The 11,527-nt window shown below is 41.4% G+C and overlaps 1 protein-coding gene across 2 annotated transcripts in view; it reads right to left on the bottom strand.

Moving 5' to 3' along the window:
• Positions 1-229: 229 nt before the first annotated feature.
• KCNQ5 (potassium voltage-gated channel subfamily Q member 5) overlaps positions 230-11,527 on the bottom strand; it is a 301,419-nt gene continuing 290,121 nt past the window's right edge. For both annotated transcript variants that reach the window (XM_075498199.1, XM_075498198.1), the window contains exons 12-14: positions 4,016-4,147; positions 2,980-3,106; positions 230-2,576 (exon numbers count right to left, since the gene is read on the bottom strand). In XM_075498199.1, the coding sequence (XP_075354314.1) occupies positions 1,635-2,576; positions 2,980-3,106; positions 4,016-4,147 (1,201 nt within the window). In that variant the 3' untranslated portion in view covers positions 230-1,634. The remainder of the gene's footprint in view (positions 2,577-2,979; positions 3,107-4,015; positions 4,148-11,527) is intronic.

Below are 11,527 nucleotides of genomic sequence, written 5' to 3'. Positions count from 1 at the left end.
GAGCGAAAGCCTATTTAGGCTCCGCAAGGGTTCTTCCAGTGGCGAAGCCTTGCTGGGGATGTGCAGACAGGCACTAACACTGCTCCTGCGTCTCAGCAGAAGTGAAGTGTAGGTTAGGATAAGAAAAAAAGAGGATGTATCAAGCAGGAATGCTCGGTCAAAGCAGCAATGGCTGCTCGGTCACCGAGTCACTCGGTCACCGAGTTCTGGCTCGGTCTACCAGCAAAGCAGGTAGGCTTTGAATTGAAAACTTGGGTATTAGGAGGAAGAAGTCTGAAGGTCCTTTCTTGGAAAGTTCACAAGAAATGACTGCAGTTGGGACACAGTGTTGAGCTATGAGAGTGTGACCACTTTCCCCTCTCTCCTCCTCCCCTTTTATTTAAAAAGCAAACAAAAAACCCCAAACAAAAAACCTCTTGCCTTCAGTTTTTTTTCCGTTAAGGTGGTCTTCTCTACTTCTATTGCCATTTCTGATTGCCTACATGGCTTTTTTTTTGGAAATAGCACTCAGTATCTGTGACTGACAGGACGGAATTAAAAAGAATAAATCTTTTTGTGTCTTTACCTTCCTTCTTTTATTTTCTGGGATCATTTCCCTTCCTGCCCGTCTAAATCCATATTCTTTTTTTTCTTCATTGACTGTGTTGTCCTTCTCTCTTCCCAGTTCTATCCTCTTTAGTTTTACTCTGTATTTCAGTTCCTCATTTTCCCTCCTTTCCCAGCCTTATGAAGTGCTGTCATGGTATCAGGTTGGGACTGCAAGGAAAGTTGCCAAAATTTCCACAGAAGGAAATATTGCTTCTACAATAAAGGCAGCGCCTGCTTCCTTCCCTCACCTACTGCTGCCAAAATGTTTCAGATTCACAAGGTAGCTCCTCTTCCATGAGACTGGGAGAAGGAGAGATTCCCCATAATTTTTAGTGCAGTCACCGAGGTTATCCACTTCTGAGGCCAGCCCCAATCCTTAAAATACAAACTTTTCGTAGCAAAATTATGTTCTCATTATAAAGAACAATGTGATAGTGGCATGTCAGGTACTTTTGCCACAGCACTAAATCACCAAAAATCAGATGGATATTAATGTACTGTTTTTCAGAGTTAAAAATAACTGATTACTGATGAGCTAATATGTGTATCTTGCAACTGGCAGCCATTTCTAATCCCGTATTACTGGTTTCCTTGGTACCTTGCTAGCAGCTGTAGATAATTTTTTTGTTGTAAACATAAACTATCATCTAAATCAGGACATTATATATATATATATTTAATTAGTTCAGAAGCAAAGTGCTTTAAACCTTACGATTTTTACTTCTGCCCTGTAGAAACGGCCTAGGTCTAAATGCTCAAATTTTTGCTTTTTGATACATCCTGCAGCATTAGCTTTGTAGGCAACTCGTCATTTAAACCTACTGTACTACATAAAGGCTGCCGTACTGTAGGTGTAAATTTGAATGTTAGCCATCACTTAAACATGCACTTTCATGCAACTAGGAGATATGGGCTCATTCAACTGCTTCTCAGATTCATCCTGATTTTTGTGATTTTATCTTATTAAAAAGGCTTTCAAAACAGTTCATGCTATGATATGTGTGACTAGAGGAATGACCCAGCCAATGAAGAAAGCCCACAAGCTGTTATTTAAGTTTGACGTGGAGCAGATTGAGTGCTTCTGTACCATCCCCTGGCTTGCAAATGCTTTGAGATGATCTTGATATTCCAGTCCTTAGAGAGTCAGCAGAGAGAGTTGTTTCCACTAACGGGCGCGAGATGGCTTCAGTAGTCTCTGTTCCTGCCTCTGTCTCCAACTCTTCATCAGTTATAAATAATTTTGACTCCCTCCATTTGGAGTATACATCCTGGCTACCTCTGGAACCACTGGAGTCACTGCCAGCAATCTGTACATTCAGTTCTTCTGTTGATTGTATAAGATTTTGTACAGATAAAGATTTTCCTAAATCCATTTGCACCACAGGTTTAACTGAGAGCAAAGGTTCCCCTTCTGTATCCAGACTTTTTCTCCATGTGAGATCCTTTGTCGCACTGGGCTGTGCAACTTGTCCATTATCCTTTGATGCAACAAGGCAAGCGGTGACATCGGAAATATTTTCCTGTGTGGTTACAGGAATAATATGAACGGGCTCAGGCCTGTTGATATGCTTCATTGATGAGAAAGGTGGTATTTGTAATGTTGTTGGAGTTGCTGGCTTAGTTGCTTGGTTTATTTGGTTTGATGTATTATTAACTGTTGCAGGTCCATCGTTTGGCACTTGCGTTGCTTGACTATGCATAGCTGGACTAAAAGCATAGTAAGCCTGAGTGCTAAATTCATTTGGTGTCAGTATAAGCTGTAGGCCACGAGGCAGATTGGCACTAGCTGATCTGGATACACATCCACTAATTTGTGCAGAATTAGACAATTCTTTGCTGTCTGATGGACTCTGGTAATCAGAAGTTTGCTCACACTCAAAAGCTGGCATTTGAAAGGAAGCCAAAGTGAGCGCGGATGCAGATCCTTTTCGCAAAACTTGTTGATAGATATCTAATAGACAGTCCAGTTTTGACTCAATGGATTGTACCTACAGGAGGAGAGGAAAAGGTTAGCATTAATGCCAAATACTAATTTAAAATATTTGGAACCAAGCAAAGGGAAAATGTGACTGCTGAAGAGAAAAATGGGAGGAGCTTGGTATACACTATTGACTCTTGAAAAATAAGGTTGTCAAAAGCCATGTAGATTTTTCATAAGCAAGCTGATAAAAGGGAAAAAAAATTAGTAACCTGTGAGTTTTCCTGCCTTATTTTTCTGTACATGGAAGACAGTTAAGGTAATACGATTCATATTGATTTTATTTCAACATGTAAATGAAGCAGATATTAGACAAATAATATTTTACCTGTTCAGCCTTTGAAACTGGCAATAAAATACACAAAAGGCATGAGCAGTAGAGCAAGACAAAGTGACACAGATAATCTCTCTACCTGTTTCTCCACCTTGACTACACGCCCTAGCATACTGAGGTCATCAGTTGTCTCATTCTCTGCAGGATTCTTTTCTCTGCTTCTTTTATCTGCTGTGATTTGTCCTTTCCCAAGAATTTGGTCAACTCTGTAAGAGAAATCAAAAGCTGCTGTGATTCCTGAAAACAGTGATGATATGGAAGTGCTTGCTAATCTGTACATTAAAAACTAAAATCATAGGGTTTCAGAAAAGAACCTGAGAAAGAAATTAACCTAATTTTATTAAAAAAATAAGAAAAAAAACATGAATGCTTTTTGAGCATTTGGAGATTAGCTCAGAGACGGCTTTGCTTTTCTGTTGGCACTAACCGGGGGCCAGAACTTAGCCATCATCTGGGAGAGCCAGAGCTAGACTTGCTGAGAGGGCGAGAGGAGGTGGCCTTTCCAGCAGCCTGATGTTGGGGGGGGAACAGATGTACCAGTGCCACCCTCAGCTCTCCCGTCCTAACAGCAGCATCGAGTCCTGGGAAAGTCGTCAGTTTGAAGCAGGAATCTCAGCCCTGATGCTGGTAATGATACACATGATGCAATGTTGTGGGTTGGTGGTTTTTTTTTTAATTATTATTGCTGGGAATCTAGAACATAAAAACTACATAAATACTACATTAGCAGTAGTTCCCGATTTCTTTTATGTGAAAAGAGAAAGTCTGGGATGGGAGAAAGGCAGTTCTCAATGTCGACCTCATCCTCTTGGCAACATCATGACTAAATTCCTTGTTTATGAAGAGAGTTTACAGATAAAGGATTATGTTTTCTATTGTTCAGATTTCCATTTTCTGGGGACAATATAGATAAATGTTTTTTTGTTTGTTTTTACCCACAATGTAATTTCTGGCTCAGCTGTGTTCACAGAAAGAGAGGCTGGGCTGAAGCATTTTTGTACAATTTGGGCAATTTGTACCCAAATATAGCACAGGGATGTTAAATGTTACCAATATTCATTATGCAGTGAATGACATAAGATGCTTATGCAGAGCAGAAATTATTCTTTCCTTACCGTGACTGAAGACTCTTAATCCTGCATAACATGTCTAGATGACCTGCTGAATACTGTTCAATGACATCTTTGACGTCATATGGACGAAGTGTTTCCTTAAACTTTCTCTTTGCAACATGAAATTTCATAATTCTGTGGGGAAAACGCATTTCACAGGTTAATCTTCAACAGTTGTGAAACAATAAGATATACACCACTAACAAAATTTGACAGCTAATTTTTACATGGAAGATATTTTCAATAAAGCTTGTGCAAGTGAACTTTTCCCTTTACAGAATTGTTTCTGTAAGTACAAATGTGTGAGTACAAATGCGTTGTAGCTATCTCTTTGAATTGTTATTAAGAAAGATCAGGTAACACTATTTTAAAGAGTGCAGAACATGTTTAATTTATGAGTATACACCTATTTGGCTTTTTTATGCTAGGTGCCTCATATGAAAAGTACTGAAGTACATGCTTAACTTAAACCTGGGATTAGTCCCACTGACTTGAGTGAGATATCCTGTAAGGTACATTTGTGCTTAAGCTACTTCTGTCCTTGTTAGAGGGAAAATTCCTCTAACAAACTGATTACAGAAACATAAATTATAGTATTCTTTTTCTGGTGCTCATTTTAAGTTCTTTGCTTTCCATTTTGTAAAAAATTTAAATTTATGCACCCAATTAATTTTTTGTAATTTTTTATTTTTAATTAACATTCAGGCTTAAGTATTTGTTTTTAATTTATTTTGCTGACTTAAGATGAAACTTTGCGGGCTAAAGAGAAGTTTTCATGTTTGTTCCACATTGAAATCTATGGGAATTACTGTTTAATTAGTATTGGTGATTTTTTTCCTTGAATTTTACTGCAGAATAGTTAAGTATCAGATAACAGTAAATATCCAAAATTGATGAATGGTGTATGTTTTTTATGTGAGACTTGCACAAGTTTCTGTGATGCTTATGTGAATATGTGATGTCCGCTGAGTAGCTCTTCTTAGAATAAAAAGCTTGATATTAAATTGCAAATTTTAAATGACAGTAATTCATGAAATTAAATGACAGTGAGCCGATTTTCTAGGTCAGCTGGTAAAACCTGCAGTTCTCCTTGGTTTACATGAGAACTGTGGAAGAGAGAACTGTGGGAGAGCTGGGAGAGAAGCCGAGGGATCAGGTGTGTTGGCCATTTTGGTCCCTGTTACAGAGCTTACGAATCCCCATTAGGGCCAAACTGCTGATATTTGCTATCTATTGCAATTAACAAAGCAGAGACAGTAAATTGGTATCCTGTTCCAAATCCCAGTATTTCATGCTAATATATTCCCTCCGTATGTATTTAGCAGCTGTAAGACAATGAATGATAATAAAAACCAAAACAAGGCTCTCACTCTGTGATAAAAATAGACTAGTTTTAGTGGAATTTAGGAAAACCATACTTTTTATAGTTAGGACAGACATTTATGATAATAGCTATGTAGAGTCAGATTAATTATATATAGTGGTCCTCTACTGTTTTCTGTATTATACATAAATGTTCTTCCAAATAATATCAGCCTTTTCCCACAGTGCTTAGGTCGTTGGTATTTCCTATTCTGGTAACTTCCAGTTAAAAATGAGATTGCTTGTCACTGGTATAGAGCTTGAAGTACCATAGAATCATAGAATGGTTTGGGTTGGAAGGGACCTTAAAGATCATGTAGTTCCAACCCCCCTGCCATGGGCAGGGACGCCTTCCACTACACCAGGTTGCTCAAAGCTCCATCCAACCTGGCATTGAACACTTCCAGGGATGGGGCATCCACACCTTCTCTGGGCAACCTGTTCCAGTGCCTCACCACCCTCATAGTGAAGAATTTCTTCCTTATACCTAACCTAAATCTACCCTTTTTCAGTTCAGAGCCATTACCCCTTGTCCTATCACCACATGCCCTTGTAAAAAGTCCCTCTCCAGCTTTCTTGTAGGGCCCCTTCAGGTACTGGAAGGCTGCTGTCAGGTCTCCTCAGAGCCTTCTCTTCTCCAGGCTGAACAACCCCAACTCTCTCAGCCTGTCTTCATAGGAGAAGGTGCTCCAGCCCTCCGGTCATCTTCATGGCCCTCCTCTGGACTCGCTCAAACAGGTCCATGTCCTTATTATGTGGGGGTCTCCAGAGCTGAATGCAGTACTCCAGGTGGGGTCTCACGAGAGGAGAGTAGAGGGGGAGAATCACCTCCCTCAACCTGCTGGCCACACTTCTTCTGATGCAGCCCAGGATATGGTTGGCTTTGTGGGCTGCAAGTGCACCTTGCTGGGTCATGTTGAGCTTCTCATCAACCAACACTCCCAAGTCTTTCTCCTCAGGCCTGCTCTCAATCCATTCTCTGCCCAGCCTGTATTTGTGCTTGAGATTGCTCCGGCCCATGTGCAGGACCTTGCACTTGGCCTTGTTGAACTTCATGAGGTATGCACGGGCCCACCGCTCAAGCCTGTCAAGGTCCCTCTAGATGGCACCCCTTCCCTCCAGCATGTTGACTGCACCACACAGCTGGGTGTCATCAGCAAACTTGCTGAGGGTGCACTCAATCCCACTGTCCCTGTTGCCGACAAAGATGTTAAACAGCATTGGTCCCAACAGCGACCCCTGAGGAACGTCACTCATCACTGGTCTCCACTTGGACATGGAGCCATTGACTGCAACTCTTTGAGTGTGACCATCCAGCCAATTCCTTATCCACTGAGTGGTCCATCCATCAAATCCATGTCTCTCCAATTTAGAGACAAAGATGTTGTGCGGGACAGTCTCAAATGCTTTGCACAAGTCCAGGTAGATGACGTCAGTTGCTCTTCCCTTATCCACCAAAGCTGTAACCCCGTTGTAGAAGGCCATCAAATTTGTCAGGCACGATTTGCCCTTAGTGAAGCCATGTTGGCTGTCACCAATCACCTCCTTATTTTCCATGTTCCTTAGCAGAGTTTCCAGGAGGATCTGCTCCATGATCTTGCCGGGCACAGGTCATGTTTCTCCTTTTCCAGTCAGTGGGAACTTCACCTGACTGCCACGACTTCTCAAATATGATGGATAGTGGCTTAGCGACTTCACCCACCAGTTCCCTCAGGACCCATGGACTTGTGCACCTTCAGGTTCCTTAGATGGTCTCGAACCTGATCTTCTCCTGCAGTGGGCAGTTCTTCATTCTCCCAGTCCCTGCCTTTGCCTTCTGTGACTTGGACGGTGTGGCTTGAGCACTTGCCAGTGAAGACTGAGGCAAAAAAGTTATTGAGTACCTCAGCCTTCTCTATATCCTGGGTAACCAGATCTCCCATTTCCTTCCGGAGAGGGCCCACATTTTCCTCAGTCTTCCTTTTATCACTGATGTACCTATAGAAGCTTTTCTTGTTGCCCTTGATGTCCCTGGCCAGATTTAATTCTATCAGGGCTTTAGCTTTCCTAACCTGATCCCTGGCTGCTCGGACAATTTCTCTGTGTTCCTCCCAGGCTACCTGTCCTTGCTTCCACCCTCTGTAGGCTTCCTTTTTGTGTTTGACTTTGTCCAGGAGCTCCTTGTTCATCCATGCAGGCCTCCTGGCGTTTTTGCCTGACTTCCTCTTTTTTGGGATGCATCGCTCCTGAGCTTGGAGGAGGTGATCCTTGAATATTAACCAAGTATGATTCTGATTATGGAAATTAAAAATGGAAAAGGCTTGTTAGGAGTACTCCATCACCTTGACAGGTCAGGACTGATCTCCATGCAGTTTTAAATATGTCAGATGATGCACTTTCCTCTTTTCCGTTGTCAGCCAGTTCTACAGTCTAATGGCTTTCGGCGTCTTTTGTAATCTGAAGGCCTCTGAAGCTGGGATGCAGATGTTTTTTTTCTTTTAGCTGTCAAATGATGCCAAGATGTTCTGTTCATAATAGTCTGGCAGCACAGACAATCTCCTGGAATCTAGTTCTTTATTCAGGTTACAAAGAATAAATGATGTAGCTGACATACAAGAAAGTATCGTTCTTTTTTTATTATTCTCTCTGTTTTGGCGGTCACAATTTTGTACTTCATGGTCTTGATAAAATAAAAATATGAAACTCTATTAGAACAGCAGAGCCAGAGGATTAATAGCATAATTGAAGACAATGGAATTTACCACAACTGGGTGATTTTACAGAAGAGACAGAAGACTAATTTTTATTAACAGCCACAGAAGCTTCTTAATCAGTGTGCACAGAAGTCTTCATTACTGCTTTGCAGCTTTATAACAGTTTTTTTGGTTATCAAGGCAGTTTGTTCATAATGTTCAGAAGTCAAACACAGGACTGAAAGCCTCACGGCTACATCAGTGAGGTGTAACTGTACTATTTCTGGTTTAGTTGTTAGCTCATGTGTTGCCATCTTAATTAACTTCATCAGGGTTTGGAACAGACCCATATTGCTTACTTCTTTTTCACAGAATCACAGAATCGTATAGGTTGGAAAAGACCTTTAAGATCATCAAGTCCAACCGTAAACCTAACACTACCAAGACCACCACTACACCATGTCCCCAGGCACCTCATCCAAACGTCTTTTAAATACCTCCAGGGATGGCGACTCAACCACTTCCCTGGGCAGCCTGTTCCAATGCTTGATAACCCTTTCAGTGAAGTAAAATTTCCTAATATCCAGTGTAAACCTCCCCTGGCGCAACTTGAGGCCATTTGCTCTTGTCCTATCACTTGTTACCTGGGAGAAGAGACCGACCCCCACCTCTCTACAACCTCCTTTCAGGTAGTTGTAGAGAGCGATGAGGTCTCCCCTCAGCCTCCTTTTCTCCAGGCTAAACAGTCCCAGCTCCCTCAGCCGCTCCTCATGAGACTTCTGCTCCAGACCCTTCACCAGCTTCGTTGCCCTTCTTTGGACATGCTTCGAATATATAAAATTTTGCTTTGAATATATAAAATTTTACAAGAACTGTGCAAAAAAAAAGAACGGTTATAAAAGACTGGCATTTTAAGAGCCTGAAAGTTAATTAAGAAACAGAAAACCTAGATTCTTTCAGTGATGGAGCCTAGCAACTGCTTTGCAGTTATTAAATTTAGTTGAGTCTCCGTAGTTATTTACTGTCAATTTTAAAAGTTCAATGCTCTTTCTATGTCTTGAAATAACTATGTAATTGAACTTGATAGGCTTGAACACCCATCCTGAGAGTATTACAACCGTATAGAGCATGTTCAAAAGTAGTAGTTGAATTGTGGACGCAAAACCCTTTGAGCTTCCTTCATTTGTGCTTCTAGAATAAAGAGTTGCCTGTTCTGGTGTGTTCCTGCGTGATAAAAACGAAGGGTTCAGTGATGCGGGCACAGGTGGGTAACCCACCTGTACAAAAAAGGGAGAATGAGCCCACAGTGATTCATACCCCAAGTAGCTGAAGCACCGGCCCTTAACACGAAGAGGAGGGACAGGGCAAACAGCAAGCACAGCTCGGGCTGTCTTTTCGAGTCATACCACACGGGGGCAAACAAGACTCGTCAGAAACTGAACTGAGTCGCCAAACTGCTAGTGCTGACCAAAGAGCAGGAACTGGAAGTAAGAAGTAACCCAAAGGAACAAAGAGTGTAGTCCCCATGAGTTTTTAAAACGTTATTTGTATTTTTAAATCGCCATATGCCGTGTAGCGAGGTGGTATTTTAAAACTCAAATCTAATGTGATAGACGATACACGGTTGTAAACATACTCGAGTCACAAGCGTGACACTTTTCTGGTGAGAATTAGCCATAAGAAGCAGGCTATTTCAATGATGCACCCAGAGGAGAGCAGAAAAAAAATCTTTTGTGTTGAATTAGACCAATATATCAAAGTGCTTTGTCTATAGTTAATGTCTAAACCATAGGTCCCACTGATCTTTACATGGCCTGGTAATTTGTAGAAAGTTACGGGTCAAATACCAACTTTTGTCTTATTGACCCCTAGCAGCCAAAAGCAGCATCCACTTCATTTAACTCTTGTCAAATGCAGGATCAGCACAGAGCTAGAATTACAGTTTTCTGAATGTGCAGGTTGCATCGCTTTCCTGGCATTTGTTGCATTTTAATTTCCATTCATGTTGCCCCTTCCAGTAATTAAAAGCTATTTTGCTTGTCATTATTGCACTTTACTGAGACTGGCACTGAGTCAGACCTTCTTTGATCCTCCGTGCAGCCCTGTTGTACTCATGTTATTTTTTTAAACCTGTATCTTGTCAGTCTTGTTGCTATCTCAGGAAGAAATGGAGCTTCATTCTACTAGGATTCAGGTGAACTCACACATGGTTCCTGCCTTAAAGATTAAAAGCCAGGTAGGTTGTTTTGCCCATAGCTAGATGAGATGCCCACAGGTGGTTTGCTCACTCACTGCATCAGGAAAGCAGGTGCACACAGATCTAGTTGTGCTGGTTCCTCTGTTTCTCTGCCCTTAGCTTGCCAAATAACCCTTCTGCCTGGTAAACTGCAACGTGCAGAAGAGATCAGGATCCAATAGAGAAGCCAACAAAGGTGGCCGAGAGGTAGTTCCACTACGTGTGGGGTGAGTGGGTCAATGTTGCCTCCTCTCTCGGGTCCTGACCTGGACTAACCATCCCCTAGGAGCCAGAGACATTGTTTTCTCCCGAGCACAGTGCTGTCGTAGCCAAAGACACATCTAAGAGCCTTGCCTAGTCTCTGAAGGCCATCTGGGCAGAAAATACACAATGTGTTGGGATTTAAAAGAAATAGAGGATTCTGAAACACCACCATTGAACAAATTAATAATGGCTGCTAAAAATACACTTTATAGGTGTAGCAGAAACATTTTGAAGACTGAGCATAAATGGTAAATTATATTTTCCTTCTTTGGCTATTAAATATGTATGACTATTCAACTATACAGCTTATCAGCTCAAGAATTCTCAAATTTCATTATGTTTAGCTACATTATTTATTATTATTCCTTATTAACAACAAATGAAAATATATCTATGCAATCACTAGAGTTAAAGAGAGAAAAGACCTCTAAGGTCAGCAAGTTCATCTTCCTGCCATTGCAGTTATTTCCTATTGCATATTTATTTAGGCTTCTCAAATCTAATTTTGTATTCCATAAATAGTAAAATAATTCCATCAGTTCCATTGTGGAGAGTATTACAGAATTTAGTGCCTCTTGCTATGAAAAATGATCAGAGATATCGCAATATATGGAAGCAAGGTATCCTCATCTTCTTTTTAGTCTCTCTTATATACATTCATCATTGTGAACTAACAGAGAGAGCTGGAAAATGCAATGTTTTTTGTTAGTCTCCAGGAACTCTGAAGGATATTAATGGCATTTTGTTCACGACAAGACTAGGGCTGATTGAGTAGTGCTACAAACCCTGCTGGCACACAGGCTCAGTGTACCGCTAGCAAGAACTGCTTTGTGCACTGCTTTGATCCCAGTCGGAGGCTGCGGAGGAGCAGGACTGATGCTGGCCTGGCCCAAGGCACGCTGTGGAGCATGCCGCGTTTCACCACGCCACCCGTCTGTTCCCTACTCACCCAACATCGTGCAAATGCATTGAGCAATTTCT

The sequence above is a fragment of the Mycteria americana genome, chromosome 3 (assembly GCF_035582795.1).
Source record: "Mycteria americana isolate JAX WOST 10 ecotype Jacksonville Zoo and Gardens chromosome 3, USCA_MyAme_1.0, whole genome shotgun sequence".
Taxonomy (NCBI): Eukaryota; Metazoa; Chordata; class Aves; order Ciconiiformes; family Ciconiidae; genus Mycteria; species Mycteria americana.
Note: the sequence above shows the minus strand (reverse complement) of the source record. Positions and strands in the feature narration are given on the sequence as shown.